The sequence below is a fragment of the Xyrauchen texanus genome, chromosome 18 (genome assembly GCF_025860055.1).
Source record: "Xyrauchen texanus isolate HMW12.3.18 chromosome 18, RBS_HiC_50CHRs, whole genome shotgun sequence".
NCBI classification, from domain to species: domain Eukaryota; kingdom Metazoa; phylum Chordata; class Actinopteri; order Cypriniformes; family Catostomidae; genus Xyrauchen; species Xyrauchen texanus.
The window spans coordinates 40,749,519-40,772,665 of NC_068293.1; the positions used below are offsets into that span (position 1 = coordinate 40,749,519).

At 36.8% G+C, this 23,147-nt stretch overlaps 1 protein-coding gene and 1 pseudogene across 2 annotated transcripts; one reads left to right on the plus strand and one right to left on the minus strand.

The window, feature by feature from the left end:
* The first annotated feature begins 10,386 nt into the window (after positions 1-10,386).
* Positions 10,387-13,157, plus strand: LOC127658841 (rRNA N6-adenosine-methyltransferase METTL5-like; annotated as a pseudogene).
* Positions 13,158-13,272: 115 nt separating this feature from the next.
* On the minus strand, positions 13,273-22,838 carry klhl23 (kelch-like family member 23). 2 transcript variants are annotated; one of them, XM_052148921.1, is made up of 5 exons: positions 22,566-22,838; positions 19,735-20,952; positions 16,359-16,511; positions 14,548-14,606; positions 14,289-14,450 (listed from the first exon to the last, which is right to left on the minus strand). In XM_052148921.1, the coding sequence occupies exons 2-5, from the start codon at positions 20,945-20,947 to the stop codon at positions 14,424-14,426; spliced, it is 1,452 nt and encodes a 483-aa protein (XP_052004881.1). In that variant the 5' UTR covers positions 20,948-20,952; positions 22,566-22,838; the 3' UTR covers positions 14,289-14,423. The 2 variants fall into 2 exon arrangements, with proteins under 2 accessions (XP_052004880.1, XP_052004881.1); XM_052148920.1 differs by lacking the exon at positions 14,548-14,606 and having other exon boundaries at positions 13,273-14,450.
* Between the last annotated feature and the right edge of the window lie 309 nt (positions 22,839-23,147).

The following is a 23,147-nucleotide window of genomic DNA, read 5'->3' on the forward strand; positions in this document are numbered from 1 at the left end:
TCTGCATTGACCTGCCTCACACCTGATTTTAGGTGAACACACTGAAATGTATCCAATAGCATTTTTGCCCTCTTTGCATAAGCATCTTTTCCAACTCCTTTTGTGACTATGGTCTTTACCAAATCCAACATTTCAGTTTTCGAGTGCTCTTTGTCGAGATAATGACAGAATGATCCACTGTCACAGAATGCAGAGCAAAGGCACTGGCAAAAGGAATCAAAGGCACAGGTATTATTTACACTTACAAGCATTTTGTCAACCAAGATGGGCTTTTTAGCCTGGTAGTTGCCATTTTTCAAGACATTCATTTTTGTCTTTTTTCTTTTCAGGTTTATGTCTGCATGCAACCACTCAGAGCAAGGGGTCAGGTAGGACAGTCGCTTTTTGGAGGAACACCGAGGCCTTTCCAGTTTTCAACAGGGTCTTCCTCTACTAATTGTTGCTTAACCTCTGTGTCCTGCTCACTATGGGCAGTTTTTGTCTTCTGATTCTTTGTCTCAATGTCCTCTGTCTTCACCGGTGCAGAGGAAAGCCTCATGTTTCCCTCAAGAAACTCAAGGTGGCGTATGACAAAGCGGTCAATTCGGATGGGGAGGCTTTCATGTTTGAAAAGACCATGTTTTATGTTTTTAAATTCAGCCTCAACATTTGCAGAGGTTGCTGTGTTGTGTATGCTTTTGAAGTGCGGAACCATCACAGCTGTCCAAAGGGGTAGGTAGCATGCCATTCTTATTATATTTGGGACAAGCTCTGGAAGGAAATGAAGATTGTCTCTGTCACCATGATGTGCTGCAATCATCTTACTTTCTTCACAGATTTCTGTAACCCATGTTTTCAGATCTGTGTGTAGTGTCTCCTCAACTCCGGTCACCTCTGTTAAATGGTCGTCTTCAGTGACACATGGCAAGACCCCTCTGCAAATCGTCTTTTCAATTGTGCTTTGCATGTTTCCGAGACAACAGGTAAACCTTTGTCATCGTTTCCTTCTGATTCACTGAAGGCAACAACTGCAATTGAATGAATGAGCTCCCTTGCATCTTCCAGTGTATCAGACTGTAAAAGTTGTGCCATGGCTCGTAGATAGAATTCTCTAACTCTGTTTCCTCTTTGTCTTAGACATTCCCACCGACTAATGAGCTTGATGCAGTGTGCAACATCTACTCTGATGAAGCAAGGTGGTAGCTTTGAGTCTTTGGGCTTCCTTGCCAGCACTCCAAAGCACTGATTGATGTATGTTTTCAGGTCTGGGTAAGGAGTGAAGGCCTTAACCAGTGCTCCAAGCAAAGCCAAGGAGAAATCACAGACCGCCTCTTTGGGCACAGCAGCACCTGCTCGTTGCCATTCCATGAGCCAGTTGGCAATAGAATTGATGGTGTGGCTCTCTGATAGCATTTGCACTACTGGAATATGATCTCCCTGTGAACACAAAACTCCTTGATACAGGAAGACATGTCCAGAATTGCCACAGGGTCTACTCAGTCTTTTCACAACTGTACCTGTTGCATCAAAACTAACAAATGAGCCAGAGTACTTGGATTTCATTTGATACACTTGCATCTGAGATGGGGTCCAGTAATGGCAAAAAAACCTATCAAGGCCTATGTCATGAATGCTTCCATTGTGGGGTACACTGTATTTTAGTAGATGCAATGACATGATTGGATCTTTGTCTCCAAGTTCTTTGTCACCCATCTCTTGTTTGGCTTTTCTTAATGTTGCCAGATTTGGCAGGTGGCTAGGCTCTGGGTCACCAACATTCATCAGTTTGTAAGCCTCAGCTGCTCGCCATATATGTGCTGGTTTTCGGCCTTCCCAGAGTTCTTTAGACACACGTGTTCTCAGATCTCCTGATAACTTCCGTTTTGCATTACCAGTATGGAGACTGTTATCAACATTGCGGATTATGCATTGAAGCACAACTGGTTCATTATCCACTGGCATGTTCTCTGCTTTTATAGACAATTGTGCGTCACACTCTGTGCAGTGCCCAATTATGTCTATGTAGTGAGATGTGTTATTTGGAAAAATTTTTGCCCTCCTGAATCTAAGAGTGCATGAGGTCTTGATATTTTTCCATATCTCCTCATACAAAACGTGTGTCCATGCACCACGTTTCAGGATGGTGTATTCTCTTTTACATGTGTTGAGTGATTTGTCATTGTAATCAACCTTTTCAGGCCAGATTTCTACCCATTTCTGATGAGAGAGACTGATCTCAAATGTAATGTCGTAGCATTGACTTTGCTGATTTGTGTCTGCCATTGACACTGCTGAATGAAAATCTGCTAAGCTTTCTTGTGAGCTGTCACTGTTTGGACCTAGATCTGTGTCGATTTTGCATACCTCAAGGATTTGCCATATATTGTGCCTATTTGTCTTCACAATAGTATAAAGGTTCTTTGGTGAAACTTTGTTATTTAGTTGTTTGCTTAAATCTGCCCACACCTTTTCTGTGGGAACTGCTATGTTTGTTCCTGTAATAATCTGTTCCTTTGCAGCACTGATGACTTTGATGATGTCATCACGTCCACAGGCTGGTTCCCTAGGCATCTGATCAAAACAGGAATTATTTTTAATGTAGTTTTTAATAAAGTAGTTCGGCCAAATTAACTAACTCATTACCAACAGGTTACATGCTTATTCATACCACGGTTATATATACACACACACACATTATATATATATATATATATATATATATATACAGTGAGGAAAATAAGTATTTGAACACCCTGCTATTTTGCAAGTTCTCCCACTTAGAAATCATGGAGGGGTCTGAAATTGTCATCGTATGTGCATGTCCATTGTGAGAGACATAATCTAAAAAAAAAATCCAGAAATCACAATGTATGATTTTTTAACTATTTATTTGTATGATACAGCTGCAAATAAGTATTTGAACACCTGAGAAAATCAATGTTAATATTTGGTACAGTAGCCTTTGTTTGCAATTAAACGTTTCCTGTAGTTTTTCACCAGGTTTGCACACACTGCAGGAGGGATTTTGGCCCACTCTTCCACACAGATCTTCTCTAGATCAGTCAGGTTTCTGGGCTGTCGCTGAGAAACACGGAGTTTGTGCTCCCTCCAAAGATTCTCTATTGGGTTTAGGTCTGGAGACTGGCTAGGCCACGCCAGAACCTTGATATGCTTCTTACAGAGCCACTCCTTGGTTATCCTGGCTGTGTGCTTCGGGTCATTGTCATGTTGGAAGACCCAGCCTCGACCCATCTTCAATGCTCTAACTGAGGGAAGGAGGTTGTTCCCCAAAATCTCGCAATACATGGCCCCGGTCATCCTCTCCTTAATGCAGTGCAGTCGCCCTGTCCCATGTGCAGAAAAACACCCCCAAAGCATGATGCTACCACCCCCATGCTTCACAGTAGGGATGGTATTCTTCTTCCTCCAAACACGGTTAGTGGAATTATGACCAAAAAGTTCTATTTTGGTCTCATCTGACCACATGACTTTCTCCCATGACTCCTCTGGATCATCCAAATGGTCATTGGCAAACTTAAGACGGGCCTTGACATGTGCAGGTTTAAGCAGGGGAACCTTCCGTGCCATGCATGATTTCAAACCATGACGTCTTAGTGTATTACCAACATTAACCTTGGAAACGGTGGTCCCAGCTCTTTTCAGGTCATTGACCAGCTCCTTCCGTGTAGTTCGGGCTGATTTCTCACCTTTCTTAGGATCATTGAGACCCCACGAGGTGAGATCTTGCATGGAGCCCCAGTCCGAGGGAGATTGACAGTCATGTTTAGCTTCTTCCATTTTCTAATGATTGCTCCAACAGTGGACCTTTTTTCACCAAGCTGCTTGGCAATTTCCCGTAGCCCTTTCCAGCCTTGTGGAGGTGTACAATTTTGTCTCTAGTGTCTTTGGACAGCTCTTTGGTCTTGGCCATGTTAGTAGTTGGATTCTTACTGATTGTATGGGGTGGACAGGTGTCTTTATGACCTCAAACAGGTGCATCTAATTTAGGATAATAAATGGAGTGGAGGTGGACATTTTAAAGGCAGACTAACAGGTCTTTGAGGGTCAGAATTCTAGCTGATAGACAGGTGTTCAAATACTTATTTGCAACTGTATCATACAAATAAATAGTTAAAAAATCATATATTGTGTTTTCTGGATTTTTTTTTAGATTATGTCTCTCACAGTGGACATGCACCTACGATGACAATTTCAGACCCCTCCATGATTTCTAAGTGGGAGAACTTGCAAAATAGAAGGGTGTTCAAATACTTATTTTCCTCACTGTACATATATATATATATATATATATATATATATATATATATATATATATATATATGACCCTGGTTTGAATAAGCATGTAACCTGTTGGTAACAAGTATATTTATTTATTTATTTTATTACTTTCTTCCATGGAATCGAGATGTTGGGCAAAATGATAGGGAGTGACTTAGTCGCCATTCACTTAAACTGCATCTTTTTTTTCCAAATCAGTTCAAGTAAATGATGGCTGAAATAAAAGCATGTGGGCTGTACAACATATATGTACTATAGTCCAATTGTTCTGAGGTCATTCAATTAGATTTACCTCAGAAAATCTTGTCATCCATCCTATATTGGTCGTGTTTAGATATTGCTACTTTTTTATGACTAGAGAATCCGTCATTTGGTGGCATTAAAGAACAGACTGAATTTTCAATATTTCAGTAAAAATCTCATCTCAAAGTCATTGTTTTCTGTTAATCTTTCATTCCAGTGATATGGATCACCAAGTCAATGAGTTCAGAAAAAGATTTACTAAGAATCCTTTTGTGAACTAAATCAACTAATTCATTACAAAAGAGCTCAAAGACAACACATTCTCCAATTATATGAAAAGTAGTGTAACACTTTATTTTACGGTGTTCGTGATACAGAGTAATTACTTAATTAATTACATAGAAGTAGCCGTTATAATAACATGTAACTAAGTTATGGAACAGCCTGTACTTACAGATTGTAATTATGCACATGTAATAGGCAGCTACTGTTACACACATGTAACAAGCAGAGTTGGATAAGGTTTATAGATACACATGAAGTACACTTAAGTACATTCTTGATACACTTTATTTTACGTAGCTTATCCCTGTGTTATATTATGTAACTGCTATGTAATTAGGAAGCTACTGCATGTATTTAAGCTGTGAACTAGTGAGTTAATTCAAACTAAGGTGCATATGGATAAGGTAAGATGAAATGAAGTACACTTAAGTACAATCTTGATACGCTTTATTTTACGTTGCTTATACCTGTGTAATATTCTGTCATTTTAATGTAATTAAGAAGCTACTGCATGTATTTAAGCTGTGAACTAGTGTGAACAATCTTGATACACTTTATTTTATGCTACATACGTGTAATGCTACAGAACGTACAAAATTACCATGTGTAACTGCAGGATTTTCCTGACCTTAGTAGCCTAAGTACTTGTTGTTACATTGTGTAGTACTCAATACTTTGTTATATAATTACACTGTACCAAGTGTGTAACACGTATGTAACCGACTCTGCTTGTTACATGTGTGTAACAGTAGCTGCCTATTACATGTGCATAATTACAATCTGTAAGTACAGGCTGTTCCATAACATAGTTACATGTTAATTACATTTTGTAAAATGTTATTACAACGTCAACTACTAATTAATTAATTAATTACTCACAGACACCATAAAATAAAGTGTTACCAAAAGGAGCTGATAACTGAATAACTGAACTCGGCCAGTACAGGATGGGTGACAATCTTTTCTGTGAATCAGTTACATTTTTGTCTGTTCACAATGTGAAGTTAATTATATGACTTCAGAGGATTAAATGGAACACATATGCCACTTGTATATTGCTTTTTGTCATTTCCTCTGCATAACATCAAGCTTTTTGCCATGAAATGTACATTGCTGTACATATCTTAACTAATAACTTAGGTCTACTCTTATTAATGTGACAAATTGAGGATCATTTGGACATGATACATTTACCTGATTGCCCAAAATTTATAAAAAGTCTCAAATTTTTGATGTGTCTGTCAATTTCTTATTTGATCAAATTATCCTGTAAATTGTGTTGACCTGCACACATGATTTTAGTACTTTTTTAGTATTTTATCTCAGAGCACATGCTTACCTTTTTCACAGCCAGATACCTTTTCCTGTTTTGTTTTCCCACTATGCAGTGCTTAGGGTAAACAAATGTTTTTAAGGGGCAGAAAGACTTTAAATGTCTGTAAACTGAAGTATTCCGAAAACTTAAGACAGTACACAACTTTTTTTTTTTTTTATTGGACAAAATCAAAGCATCAGTCACACGTAGCCTTGAGCCAGAGTGTTGACAGTACATTAGGCCTACATATAGTGCATTGGTGATTTTATAAAGACCAAATGTCAATATCTAGCACAAATCTAAACTAAAACATTTCAGTAGGCTATCTAAAGAAGAAAAGACAATGACAGAAGCGGCCATGTGCGAGGACAAACGCACCAGACAGGTTTGTAGACGAGATGGATGGAGAGCGCGGCTTGCTTGCGTGACGTCACTACACCTCCAAAGATTTTGTGATGTCTGAAGAATGGGTCTGAAGAATGGAATAATTTATGATGGTTCTTTCTACGGCACAAATCGAGCACAAACAAAAGGCACCGTTTTGGGGCGATTTAGATGAGGTGGGGTGGAGAGTGACGTCACTGTCCCGAATTATATTTGTTATTTCTAAAGGAGGGATATAGATACAGTGTTAATTTTAACGGCACAAACAGCACAAACCGAGCACAAACGAACGACACAGTTGTTGTGCGATTTAGAAGAAATGGGGTGGAGAGTGACGTCACAGCTCCCGAATTAAATTTGCTATATCTGCGAAAGGAAAATAGATATAATGTTTTTTTTAACGGCACAAAACAGCACAAACTGAGCACAAACGAATGACACCGGTTCAGAGCGATTTGAACGACATGGGGTGGAGAGTGACGTCACAGCTCCCGAATTAAATTAGCTATATCTGCGAAAGGCAAATAGATACAATGTTAATTTTAACGGCACAAAACAGCACAAACCGAGCACAAACGAACGACACAGTTGTTGTGCGATTTAGAAGAAATGGGGTGGAGAGTGACGTAACACAACCAAAACAATAATGTTCAATATCTCAAACACCAAAACAGCACAAACGTTCGTTTTTGCGGCACAAATCAGCACAAACCGAGCACAAACGAATGACACCGGTTCAGAGCGATTTGAACGACATGGGGTGGAGAGTGACGTCACAGCTCCCGAATTAAATTAGCTATATCTGCGAAAGGCAAATAGATACAATGTTAATTTTAACGGCACAAAACAGCACAAACCGAGCACAAACGAACGACACAGTTGTTGTGCGATTTAGAAGAAATGGGGTGGAGAGTGACGTCACAGCTCCCGAATTAAATTTGCTATATCTGCGAAAGGAAAATAGATATAATGTTTTTTTAACGGCACAAAACAGCACAAACCGAGCACAAACGAATGACACCGGTTCAGAGCGATTTGAACGACATGGGGTGGAGAGTGACGTAACACAACCAAAAAAATAATGTTCAATATCTCAAACACCAAAACAGCACAAACGTTCGTTTTTGCGGCACAAATCAGCACAAACGCAGCACAAACCAATGGCATAGTTTTGGAGATTATTTCGTTTTATGGGGTGCCAACTTCACGGAGGTGACAAACAACAGTCCAAGTTCAATACACAAATTCTCAATAAATTCTTTTCAAGGTCCAGGTGTCTTTGTGCATTATTTCTTACTCATTAGAGTTCTAATACCACACATAATATACATTCTTCTAATAGTTTGTAAAGATATATATATATATATATATATATATATATATATATATATATATATATATATATATATATATATATATATATATATATATATATATATATATATATAAATGTACTCAAAGTCACACATTTTGCCTTTTTTGCAAACATTATTAATGCTTTTTGTGTTTACATAACTGTTAGAATAAAAGATGAATGCCTTTTACACACTGAATTCAGTTTCACACTGACCATGTTTCACACGTGGAGGCTGCCATCTTGGATCTAACTCATTACACTCAGCATCCTTTTGGCTCTGCACCACAAATGGTAATATCAGTTTAACTCAATTAAGTTTTCTCCGAACAGGCAAATGAACATAAGATCTCCTTTTACAACATATTTAAACTCATTTCATTCATATATTTTCAAAGATTGGAACTTTAAACCCTATTCTTTGATGAATCATTTTTCTTATATGCATGAATCCAACAATAGCTGAACATAGATATTAAATAAATGTTTTACACAGAGAAAGAACAACTTAACACATTCCCTGCACACTCTGAAACACACTGTTTACTTTCTAATAATTAATTCACATTCTTAACCCATTTGCTCACCTGTAGAAAGACAGAGAAATACCATGAGATGATAAGTGGGTGCAAGCTCTGGCAGCGTTTAATTGAATCTGGCCAGATTGTGCAGCACCTCTTATACTCCAGCGCTACGCGCTCTCTACAGGAAGTAAAAATAATCAAATTCAACCCATACCTCTCGTTATACATCATGCATGATTTAATTAAACAACTGAACTTTATTACTGTGAAACGGTAATAAACAATGCAAACATAAAAAGTATTTTTTCATCTGTGGATATAATTTCCAGTCCACTACATTTATTTTGGATGACTCCTGGCATCTGTTATCTTTCCACTATACTATTGTTACCTCAATTTGTTTCATGGTAACAAGTGGGATGTACTGCTGTGTAGACCACAGTTCTTTTGCTTCTGCTTTCCACGTTATATATGATGGCCTACCCAGAGCATCGTATGTGAACACTGTCTTGCCACTCTCTGAGTTCTCCTTACATTTCTTTCCCTCATCAACTTCATTTTCTGCATTTCTGACTACTTCTCTTTCACTAACATTTCGTGACTCTTGTTCTTTTTCGGTCCCTTTCCACATTCTCAACTCTTTCATTTTCTTTGTCTGAAGACTCAAACCTTAAGTGTGGAATGGGTCTTTGAGTGTTCGGATGCTCCTGATTCAATTCTTAAACCAGGTTCTCCCTGGTATCACTTTGTCATCATTTTCAAGCCTATCCTAGAGAATGTCATGATCTATGGTGTCGAAGGCAGCACTAAGATCTAAGATCTAGAAGAGAAATGCAGCAGTGATCAGATGATAAGAGCAAGTCATTTGCAACTCTGATAAGTGCCGTCTCTGTATTATGAAGGGGCCTAATTCCTGACTGAAAGTATTCATATAAACAATTTCTCTGTAAAAATGAACATAGTTGGGAGGACACATTTCTAGTATTTTTGACATAAATGGGAGATTTGAAATTGGTCTATAGTTAGACAATTATCTTTGTTCAAGCTGTGGTTTCATGATAAACCAAGAAATTGTTTTTAGAGATTATAAATAAATTCTTTATTAAAGTTACTTTTTTCATATGATGTTACTGCTGTTTTATAAGAGAAATAAGCAACTACAGTGATTTTACCAAAGACAAGGACATGCCAAGGCGAGGACGATGATAGGCCATGCATTACAGTAATATTACAATTGGTAATATTACTGTAATGCATGGCCTATCATAGTTTATTGTACCCTATTATGATATACACTCACCTAGAACTTTATTAGGAACAGTATGGTCCTAAAAATAGTTCCCAATATGGTCTTCTGCTGTCGTAGCCCATTCGCCTCAAGGTTCGATGTGTTTGCATTCTTAGATGCTATTCTGCACACTACAAATGTACAGAGTGGTTATCTGAGTTACTGTAGCCTTTCTGTCAGCTCAAACCTGTCTGGCCATTCTCCGTTGACCTTTTTCATCAACAATGTGTTTCTGTCCACAGAACTGCCGCTGACTGTTTGTTTTTTGTTTTTGGCACCATTCTGAGTAAACTCTAGAGACTATAGTGTCTGTTGTGCATGAAAATCCAAGGAGATCAGCAGTTATACCAGTCAAACCAGCCTGTCTGGCACCAACAATCATGCCACCAATTTTCCCTATTGTGATGGTTGATGTGAACATTAACTGAAGACCCATATTTGCATGATTTTATGCAGTGCATTGCTGCCACATGATTGGCTGATTAGATAATCAAATGAATAAGTAGGTGTACAGGTGTTCCTAATAAAGTTCTAGGTGAGTGTATGATGTCATGCAGTTAGCTTATGTGTTTCCTTTCACTGCTGGCTGTATGCTGTACACCATCCACAACACATTTGATGATATAGAGAATAAGCTTGTTGCAGATTTAGGCTGTGGATGTGGGGGTGCAGTTCATCCATTCATCCATGGCCTGAAATTACTTTGAGCTTAAAGATGATGTGAGTCAAAACTGTCGTAATTAGAGATAGACCTATAATTGTTTGAACTATATTTTTTTATCTGTTACTTTGACTTTTTCATTTAATTGATTCTTTAATATCTTGTTTACTGTTAAAGATAGACACAAAAGTCTTTAAATCTTAAATATGAATTAAGTGAGGGATTTGCACAAGTGTATATTGCAACTAAAACTAGTAAAATGAATTACGTTTAGACACAGTATTACTTTGTACACAATATTACCAGTAGTTTTGTAAAGGTCACCTTCAGAGCTCAACAATTAACGATTAAGTTGTAATTGTGCCTGAAAGTCGAAATAAGACATTAATACAATCTGTTATGCATATCAGTTATCGGATACTTAAATGCAAAAATAACAAATATTGTATCGATCATTAAAAACCAATCTTGGTCAATCTTTAATTGTAATCTTTACTTGTAAGATTGTGTGTCGGATTTGACATCGATGAGGATGCCTTGGACATATTCAAAAGAAATACTGAAGAATCGCTGCCTGTCTGGCAGACATCTCAACCTGGATGAAGGAACACCACCTTCAACTCAACCCAGCCAACCCTGCTGTTGAACACAACATCACCGTGCAGCTGGGTCCAACTACAGTTTCACCTTCCAAAACGGTCAGAAATCTAGGGGTAACCATTGATGATGAGCTAAATTTCATAGACCACATTTCAAAGACTGCAAGATCATGTAGATTTACACTCTACAATATCAGGAAGATAAAACCTTTCCTCTCTGAACATGCCACACAACTGCTCGTTCAGTCACTTGTCATAACTAGACTGGACTACTGTAACGCTCTCGTTGCAGGCCTTCCTGCATGTGCTATTAGGCCTCTCCAAATGATCCAGAATGCAGCAGCACGTCTGGTCTTTAATGAACCTAAGAGAGCACATGTTACACCACTCTTTGTCTCTCTCCACTGGCTGCCTGTTCATGCACGTACTAAATTCAAGTCCCTGATGCTGGCATACAAAACAGTCACTGGGTCTGCTCCAGCACACCTAAAAACATTTATGCAGAGCTACGTTCCCACCAGAAGCCTGCGGTCGGCTAAGGAACGTCGCCTTGTCGTACCAAAACAAAGAGGCACCAAAACACTTTCCCGGACTTTCAGTTTCATCATACCACGGTGGTGGAATGACCTCCCCAACTCAATCCGGGAAGCTAACTCACTCTCTATCTTCAAAAAATGGCTAAAAACACATCTTTTCCAAGAGCACTTAACCGGTCACTGTTTTGTATACTATTCTGATGATAGTGAAACTTTGTAATATGGCACTTTTCGTACCACTGTCTCCCTAAGATGATTCGCTGATGTTTTTCCTCTTTTGTAAGTCGCTTTGGATAAAAGTGTCTGCCAAATGAATAAATGTAAATGTAAATGTAAATTTGAACTGTCGAACACTGACGTTGTCCTGTGTGACATGTGCTCTATTGGATCCTCTTACACCAAGAAGTTGGACACGGTCATCGCGAATCAACCGTTTGGCACAAAGCACAACCAAGATGAGAGACATCATGAAACAATTCGCAACATATTTTATTTTAGTAATGAGACAGTGAGTATGGTGGGACTTGATCGTATCAATCGGGAATTGACTGGATTGTGAAAAGTGGACTTTACATACCGAAACAGAACCAGGTTGTTGGAGGAAAGGGGTATTAAAAGTAAGAAGGATTTGTGACATCAACTGAAACAAAAAGTAATTTCAGAGGTGAAGTTAATACATTTTGATAAAAGGTTACAAAGACAAATCATTGTTTAATTTGCAATAACATGCACAGATGAATCGTGCATAATTAGACCAGGAACAATCTTTAAGAAAGTAAATGTGGGACAATTTAAAGATACAGTAGTTTCTGTGCCTTTAACCTGTAGGTATTGGCATGCAGTTCCTGCAGACGGCCATATCCATGGTGAGAACCGCAGTTTACTCCCTTCATGGGATGTAAGTGGCAATTCTTGACAATTTCAGTGTCACCTGCATTCATACTTCAGATTTACAATTGAATCACATTTTTCTGTAGCACATATAGAAGAAAGCAAATGACTGGAATGTGAAAATGGAAGTCATTGCAGGTAATATTTTTACACACCATTGGACATAAACATAAACAATATGACATAAACAATATGCATCACACGGCAATTATGATATGATATGTATGATCCTAATTAAATGTTGTTTTTATCCTCACAGAGCTGAGATACGACCTGCCAGCATCTTACAATTTCCTCAAAAAGAAGCCGGTATGTCCATGTTATGTTTTAACAATCTTGAAAATTGATTTGACAATACTGTATGCAACAATATAGTTCTATACGTCTTAACTCAACTTTACAATGTTTTTCATATGAACATTTTAGGTTCATATTCAAGTGGAATTTATTCAATTCACTCCAACATAAAGTGCTGTATATTAAGAGTTATTTTTTTTAAATTATTTTTACAACCACTGTTTCTCAAAATAAATGTGATTTAGTTTTTTAAATATCTTGTATCATATTTACACACACACTGTTGTTGTGACTTTATTTTAACATGTTCGTCTCACATTTTGGCAGCACACACAATTGCACATCTTCACAAATATTTGTTAATTCTAAATAAATTACTAACCGCTGAGATTTATATTATTTGTTGTGAAATTGTAACTGTATTCCACGCACACAAAAAAAGATGTTTTTACATGTATGCATTTTCAATGTAATAATGAAATTCCATCAAACTGAATTGAGTAATCTTTAATAATTTAACATTTATTTTAAGTTATATTAATTTAATTTTGTTACAAACTACACAATTGAATTTGATTGAATTTTTTAAAATGCATAAATCTTAAAAATAGGCTAAAATATGTTTGAGTGTAAGCAGATTAGCAAACAATAATCAATATAAATATAAAAACATTAAACATACAGTTTGACGTATATTAAAGATACAAATAAGATACAATAACTTTAAATAATGTATAGAAATATCAATACAGTTATATCAACACAGTTGAGAAAGAATTAATAGTCAATACAGTTACCAATATAGTTTAGCAAGATTCAGAACTCTGATTATGGTGTATATTCTCTACCGAGTCATTGTGCAAAAAAAACATTGGTGTGTGGGAGCCAATAAATGGGTAGTGTAGCGGTTAGCGCGCTGCGCTACAAACCTGGCGACCACAGTTTGATTCCTGCTCATGGCCAACACCAGTGATGATTATCAGAACTGGTCCTTGGCCTCCCCTAGGTTGACTCAGCCTAAAATGAGTACCTGGTGTGGTGTGGGAAACATTGTGTGAAACAAAGGTGGTTGGGTGTGGTGCTGGCCACCAACCCCCTTGTGTACTGTTTGTGGCCTTCATACAGTAGGTGCTTGCTAACAGCATTGCTACAGTCTGTTAAGGACATAAATGGGGGATCTTTCTGTGTGTGGGTGAATGGGACACAGAGCACTTTGTTAACTGTTAAGGTTAAAAAGGTGCTATATAAGTGCAGACCATTGTGCAAAATGTGAAGTGCTGTAATCTGCTGTGCTATGAGGAACATATTTAGTAATAGCCCTTTATCTTTCAGCACAGACAAACCGTTTCTCACACATTCCAGTGACATCACATTTTGCATTTAAAGGAATAGCTCACCCAAAAAGATTGAAATTCATACTAGTTTGGAACAACTTTAGGTTTAGATTAAAGAATGACTGAATTTTCACTATCCCTTGAAGGGTTTCACAGACCGAAAACACAAACACAGCCGTGTGAGCGAGCAGGTGATGGGAGGTTGCCTACTATCTCCCAGCAGTCTATTTCAGGGTCATATCTCTCTATACACTGCAGGTATGTCCCCTTTGAGTATGAATATCCACCTGCCACATAGATACATCCATTTATTACAGCAGCTCCACACTCCATCCTCCTCTCCTTCATCACAGACATCTGTCTCCATTCATCCTGCTCTGGGCTGTAGCAGTCTGTGATGGTGGTCTGACCGCCGACCAGATAGAGCTTATTGTTTAATGAGACGGAGCAAAGGCCATACTCTGAAAGTATAAGAGTTTGATTCAGCATCTGATGGGGAATTCTAAAGGAAAAGTTCATTGAAAAAAATGACATTTTGACATTTTTAAAGAGTCTCACCCTCATGTTGTTACAACCCCCTTTTTGTTTCTCAGGCCGAATGTCCGAACCACTCTTTTCTGTGCAACGAAAGTGGATGGTGACTTATACTGACAAGAAAACAAGGACAAAAAAGTACAATAAAAGTGCAGAAATTGAGTTTGTATAACTTGTCTGCTATATCCCAAGTCTTCTGAAGCCATACAATAGTTTTGTGTGAGAAACAGACCAAATGCACCTTTGGACTTGACTGATGGTGACACAAAACGTTCAGATATACATGACTGAGATTTGATAGTTCAGACAGTGAGGAAAATTATCGTATATGGTACTTTAATGGTGCTTTTTGTCATTTTTGGAGCATGGGAGTATGAATCACCATCTACTTTCATTGTATAGAAATAGCAGCAATGACATTCTGCCTAACATCTCTGTTTGTGTTTCACAGAATAAAGAACATAATAAGAGTTTGAAATGGCAAGGGGATGAGTAAATGAATACAGCATTTAGGGTGAATGATTCCTTTAAATAGGACTGATACATCTATTTGAAACAGGAGTGCAAGGTAACATATTTAAAGAGATATTATACAGAAACAAATGAAAATTCTTTCATCATTTACATTTATGCATTTGACAGACGCTTTTATCCAAAGCGACTTACAGTGCACTTATTACAGGGACAATGCCCCCTGAACAACCTGGAGTTAAGTGCCTTGCTCAAGGACACAATGGTGGTGGCCGTGGGGTTCAAACCAGCAACCTTCTGATTAACAGCCCTGTGCTTTAGCCACTACGCCACCACCACTCCATTTACTTAACCTCATGCCAGCTCAGATGTTTATGACTTTCTTTCTTCTGCAGAACATAAATAAAGTGTTTTAGAAGAATATCTCAGCTCTGTAGGTCCATACAATGCAAGTAAATGGTGATCAGATCTTTGAAGGTCCAAAAAGTGTATAAAGGCAGCATAAAAGTAATCAATACGACTTGTGGATAAATCCATGTCTTCAGAAGCGATATGATAGGTGTGGGTGAGAAACAGATAAATATTGAAGTCCTTTTTTTACTATAAATCTCCACTTTCACATTCTACTTCTTTTGTTTTTGGCGATTTATATTCTTAGTGCATATCGCCACCTACTGGGCAGAGGGAGGGATGAGAATTTGTAGTAAAAAAGGAGTTACTGTACATATTGATCCGTTTCTCACCGACACCTATAATGTCGTTTCAGAAGAAAGAGACTGAGCCACTGGAGTCACATGGATTACTTTTATGCTGCCTTTCTGTGCTTTTTGGAATTTTGAAGGTCTAGTCATCATTCACTTGCATTGTATGGACCTGAGACGTTCTTCTAAAAAAACCTTGTTTGTGTTCATCAGAAGAAAGAAAGTCATACACATCTGTGATGGCATGAGGGTGAGTAAATGATGAGAGAATTTTAATTTGTGGGTGAACTATTCAAGTCAAGTCAAGTCAAGTGGCTTTTACTCTCATTTAAACTGTATGCAACTAGTACAGTACACAGTGAAATGAAACAATGTTCCTCCAGGACCGTGGTGCTACAAAAAACAACACAAAACAAACACAAAACTACATGAGACTACACAGAACTAAAAGACCTACACATTTCTACATAAAGTGCATGTGCAAACATGTGCAAACAATACAAGACGGTCCAATAATTGCTGAAACAGGACAATGGCACTGTGAGAGACACTGCAAAAAGATATTACAATATAATAGAAAATGCATAGTCAAAGTATTTTAAGGCCTAATAAAATGTTTTGCCTTGGATTACATGACACATGTTCTGGATCTATCTGCCTTACCAGGATGTGGACTAATAGTTGCGATGCTCCACTCATTGATATCTGCCCTGTATGTCTGAATCTTCTCATAAGTGCAGCTTCCTTTGTACCCATAATGCCCCCCTGTTACGTAGATTCTGTCATTCACCACACAAGCTGTAGCATTTCCCACACCTTGAGAAGTCAAAAGAGAGACACTGAACTACCATCAACTGGCAAGTCTTATCAAAAGTATTTCTGTTTCACATACATTTTCCATATGGCAAAACATAAGCTCTGGTCATTTCTAATACAATTTCGTTTGAAAACACTTTCATTTTTCTACATTTACGCCTCTCATCCACACTGGAACCGTGCTTTTATCCACTAAAAACCGAGACTTTCGAAATGCTGTCTATTACTGCATATTTTGGAAAATTAAGATGTTGGGAAACGGATTAGTGTGGATGTGCTTTGGTACACTGCACAACAGTAGAGTTTCGGAAGGAAAAATCCCATTCAAAATCTCCAAATATGTAATTATTTTTAACAGTAATGTATAAACAGTTCAAAACAGACCTACCATGAGCTCTGAGGTTAAACAATTATATTTGCTTCTGTAGAGGCCATTAGTTGGTGTGATTTCAACATATATTTAAAATAGCGTTTAAGTAGTTTTTTAAGTAGCTAATTACAGGTTAACTAGGTATATATATATATATATAATGAAAAGCTGAAATTCTTGAGAAAAAAAATTTTGGGGCATGAGTAGTATAGAACAATTTTTTATTATTTATTTAAAAAAGTTGTAATAATGTTTTAATAAATATTATATATACATATATTATAATAAATATTATAATATATAATATTTTAAAATATAATGATAATTTTTACCTTTGAATATATGTTTGAAACTTTTTAGAAATGATTCTTTAAGATGTGTACACTCAGGGGTATTCAAAGGAATTTCTTTTTATACATTTTACTTGATGGTTACACCATGACATTACACCACAGGTCATTAAATCAATTTATTTGTTGAAAATGCAATAAATGTTTTTCAAAAATGTATGAAACCATGGAAAAAATATTCGATTTCTACATGCGATTTCTACAAAATTTCTCAATAAGTCGAAGACTCAAAGAAGAGATCCAGGAGAAGAAAGGGATGACTGGCTAAGAAACTGCTAAATATGGTTTTAAAAGCTGTCTTGAAGCTGCAAGTGATGACTTTTTTTTTAACTACTCGGTCGCATGTCTGATTTGTTTGTCATAAAATTATGAGAATGTTCTCTTTAGTTTCCTTGTAGCATACAGAGTTGACTGATACACCATTTTAATATGTCGCTCATGTTGTATTTTAAAAATGCATTTGCATTATGAAACTTGGAATGCGTCATTGGCACCATACCTACAGTACAATGTTTGGAGCCAGCACCACCTTGTGATTAAAAGATATAACAATGTAAAAAAATAAATGCTTTTAATCTTTTATTAATTTGGCCTATCATCTTGTCACTGCTCTCTTTAGATTCTTTGGGTCAAGCTGAGTGCTGATACCCAATTTAGCATGGTCGGCCATACTTCCTGTGTGCCATTTTGAATTTAAAGGTGCAGTATATAAGTTTCAGAAACCCTTGTTATTAATGAAACCTGTGGTCATTAAGTGAACTGCAGCCAACTACCTGTTGCTCCTATTGTGTGTTTTGTATGTCACATGTTTTACTACGAATAAGAAACCAGCATATTTGCTTAAATTGATCCTGTATACCTGACTTTTAGTATAAAGAGAAGATCGTAGAAATTATTTGAAAGTTACGAAGCAAGGTAGCTTGCAATTCAGTTAGCAGGCAGGATTAAGTTAGCTAAAATGACACAGATCAATCCTTATGGGACTATATTTCACATGTTTAGCAGTTATGTAAGCTTACCTGTCCAATAGGAAGAACACCAATTCAGGGTCAGTTTTGATCCCCAAAACCGAACAAATTTCCCTCCAGGAATCAAATGCCCTGCCGATGTTCACTCTAGTTTTCGCTCGACCACGATCACATTCCCGCTTATCCAGACTGGATTAAGTAGATATTTTTTATTCTTTTGGGTTACTCTGAGTTTGTGTAGGAGTCGATGTTGTGCTGGGAGTCGAACATTTGCTGGATTCCATCTCTAAGATAACATTACCTAGTGTTGAGGTTTGTTGTCACTTTTGAAAAGCGGAAGCTCTAAGGCAAGGCTCTCGGGAGCACTCATAAACGTCACATCCTTTGGATTTTCTCGGCAAAAGCGACCCGCTCATTTCGCATGAAAATCAGTCTACAGGCATTAAAAGGCAACATAGGAAGTCCGGGAAGGGCTCATTTTTTAAGTTGCGTTACAAGCCGTTCACACATTGGCACAAAAAAGGCTAATAATATATGAAAATATTGCACATTTAAGGGAAAATATACTTTTTCTAACACCTTCTATGCCGTTGATCCGAGTCGCACAAAATGTGTTGTGTATCATCCAGGGACACTCATGACAAAAAGGTATCAATAGCTTTTCAATAGACCAAACGGTTGTAGAACAGTGCAGCAACAAATTAGATGCCAAGATGCCAAAACCTTTCTCGGCAATGCTTTGCCGTATTGAAATTAAACTTTGTGTATGTTATTGTCTACACCCTGACCCAAACCATTCCAATTTGGTGGCAGCACCACATATTGATCAAAAGTTATAATAATTTATATTGCAATATAAGCAATTCTCTTTGTTTTTTTATGCCACTTTTCTTGAAATCACAATCACTGATGTCCAATCATGCTTCCTTACATGCCATTGGTGTGCTAAGCCCCGCAATTGCTGCTTGCAGCAATATTTATACAATATCTTTTTGAACTTACTTTAGCTGATAAAAGTACTGTAACCAATAAAATGGAGGTTTTAAGATAGCAATTGTCTATGATTGCAAAACGCTTTGACATATAAGCATATTGAGCATATACCTCATTTCTTATCATATAGCATATGCATGACACTCTTTATCTGCTCTGATCAAAATAACAGGAAAGAAGGTGTTATGATCAAAATTCACACTGCACAACAGTATACATTTGATTTTTGTTGTACCTATAGGACTATTGCTTTTGTACTTCTAATCAATGACAAAACCTTTTATATTGTACTGTAATTGTTTTATTTAATGTTATCACTTGCAATGCTTGATAGGATGAGTACTTTATTGCTTCATAAAAGATGTTAAGTACCCAGTCTGTTTACCTATTTTAAAATACTGTATTGCTTCCAATCAGTGTTGCAATGCCATCTCAGAGCTGATTGATTTGGTTCATAGTTTAGTTCTCTTTGTTGAAGGTTGTTTACTGATAAAGATTTAGATCTATAAAACACCAACAGCTGTAATGCAAATTTCTCATACCTTGTATCATCTCTGCCACAGGCAACCATGTCTTTTTCAAAGGGTCAAAGAATTCCGTTTCTCGTGTTGGAGCGCCCCCTGTGTATCCACCTATGACATATATACCCCCATGTAAAGCCACAGAGCAGTGGTAATATCTGGCAGTATTCATGGGACATCCTTTTGTCCATTCATCTGAGTCTGTGTTGTATATCCATACAGTGTCCAAGGCATCCACTGTTTCTGTCCTATACCCTCCAGTTACATATATAGTAGGACCCAGGAGTACAACGCTATAACTTTCTCTTGCAAAGTCCGGCATGTCTTTCCCCTGCACCCATGTGTTTGAAATGGGGTCCCATATGTGGACTTCACACAGAGGATGCCAGTAGTATCCACCTATAACATACAAGCTGCAAGTTAGTTTCTTGCAGCATTGGGAGAAACCTTTGCTTGGCTTTAAAGAGCTGAGAATTAGAGATAGCAGTTTGCTTTCAGAGCAACGTCTGTGTAGACCTAAAGCAGTTACGAGGTAAAGGTCATCCACCTGGAGGTCAATGCAGCTAAGAAGCTCTGGAAGATGGTCTATTCGAGTCACAGTGTCATGTGCGACCCACCTCACCACTGCCTCCAATAGGGTCTCATCTTTCCGAATATTGAGGTTCTCCGTTGCTAATATCACCATGAGCTTTTGGAGGTCCATCTCTAGAAACTCCTCTTGATGTTTGAGCTCCTCAAAGCGCCCGAGTATGACCCTCCTAGCTTCACGTTCCAAAGCAGGGCAAACATGAAGCTCGGCGAATGACTGCATCCCAATGCAATTATCAACATCCAACACCCGCATCAAAAAGTTTTCGCATGCGTTCTTGAGGGAGCTAAACTGCAACAAGTCTGCAGTCTCCAAAAGACTTTGAACATTGCTTTGGGTTATGCTGACCTTCGAAGTGTAGACGTAGTTCACCAAGGCACCTAGAATCTCGCCGTCTATGCAAGGTAGGTTGATGATGTCTTTTATACGCTCCCTCATGTCTAAAGTGAACATGACTCTGAAGTAGGAGCTTCGGGCTGATAGGACAGCCTTGTGACAGTGGAAGACCTCTCCAGAAGAACACTGCAGGGTGATGTCTGTGAACAGACCTCTGGTTTGAAAGTCATGGAGAGCATCCAGCACCTCTGATGAGTGAGTGGCATCGCAGAACTCATAGGAGTAACTGCTTTGAACCTTTCCTGACATTGCAACTGGAAAGACAATTTGATCAAATGAGCTTCAAGCATTGTAACAAAATGAACTTTTTGTAAAAGAACCATGGTATTACCATAAAATATAGCCTACAATGGAAACCTTGAAAGTAATTCCATGGTATTTTGAACTACTTTGTAGGTACTACTATGATAAAACTATACTTGTAGCCTACCATGTTACGTGCCCGAAATACAATGCCAAGATGTATTTTTTGGGGATTGTTATGTAGTCCTATGCAATTTTGATTTATTACAAATTAATTAGAAGTCAATTATAATGGTACTAGTGTACATTTCTACGGATAAACAGGATACAGCAAGAACACAGAGCTGTAGAAACCAAAATTAACAGTTTAGATTTCACAGTAAAATTTGAAATTGAAAACGTCGCCAATTGTAACATGTTATTGGGCTGTAAATAAAAATATTTACAACTGAATCGAATGCAGTAAACGTAGTTGTGGCTAGATGTCACAATTTTGTGAATATTTCTCAGAGAACTTTAGGTTTATTTTTGAAAGTTTTTGAACATTTGTAGGAAAAAGATTGTTTTTGTGACAATGTGCCCCTCTATATGGGGTAATTTTCACAACCAGAACCTGCCATCATCAAAACTTTAATCATTTAAACAACTGACACACAAAGCAATAAAATAGAAATGGTAATATGAAAAAAAAAAAAAAAAAATATATATATAGGCTATATATATATATATATATATATATATATATATATATATATATATATATATATATATATATATATATATATATATATATATATATATATATATATATATATATATATATATATATATATATATATATATATATATATATTATTATTATTATTATTTATTTTATTAAAAATAATAAAAAAACATTTTTTCTATTTTATTGCTTTGTGTTTCAGTGTATATATATATATATATATATATATATATATATATATATATATATATATATATATATTATTATTATTATTATTATTTATTTTATTAAAAAATAATAAAAAAAACATTTTTCTATTTTATTGCTTTGTGTTTCAGTGTATATATATATATATATATATATATATATATATATATATATATATATATATACATTTATATAAATTCCATCAAAATGAATTGCGTAAACTTGAATAAAATAAAATGTAAAAAATGTAAATATTTAAAGTTTTATCAATTTAATTTTCTTAAAGATCACACAATTCAATGTAATGGAATTTTGTTATTAAACTGAAATGTGTAAATGTATAAAATAGGCTAAATATATATTTTGAAGTGCATTAGACCAACATTCATTTTTAATAAATAGTTCAATCTTTGTTAAAATCTCGCTTCATTATAGGATATTTTTTTTTCCAACATATATTATTAACATATAATGATAGTCTATTTTATGAAGGATTTAACTCACAAAGAAGAAGAGAAAAAAAAAATCAAAAGTGAGACAGTTTTGATTTATGTATTTGAAATCAACACACAAAACCAATGCAAGAGAAAACGCGCCTTTATATATTTGGACTTTTGCCTCAAAAAACTCAGTTTCTGAAAGACAGGCTACCCTTATGACAACTAGCCCCGGTCTATATACAAGCAAGCTTACCTCCTTATCGATTGTCACAGCTCGTTTTTTTAATTTATTTTGTATGCGTCGCTTAGAAGTTTATTCCCAGCAGTGCGTCTTCACGGACAGTTCAGACATGTGGCCCCTGAATTTAGCCTCAGCCGCAACAGAATGTCGAGCTCCTATTTTGGTATCTGTATATGCTGGAGAGACTCCAGTCTGTCACCCTCCACTTCAGAATCAACACAGCACCCATTACAAAATACCATCCCAATGCATTTAATTAAACGAGCAAAATCTGATTGCTTTTGTTTTGAGATACATTTGCAATGCACTGAGATATAAGAATAGTTTTCACGTTTCAGTTGTCATGGCAGTATTGAGTCTAATCCTAATAAGGCTTTAAACCCGTTGCATAATAAAGGCTGGAGGGGGGGACAGTACCAAGGGCAGCCGAACACCAAGAATTAATCCATTCTGAGCGCTTTATCATATTCTGGACTCAACAGAGATTATTTATTGCTTAGCGACGGTGAATTATTTGCGTGTAGTTACCATTAAGTCCACAGGGTACATTAAAAAGACAGAAATAACTCATGGTTACCATAGAAACAGTGTGAG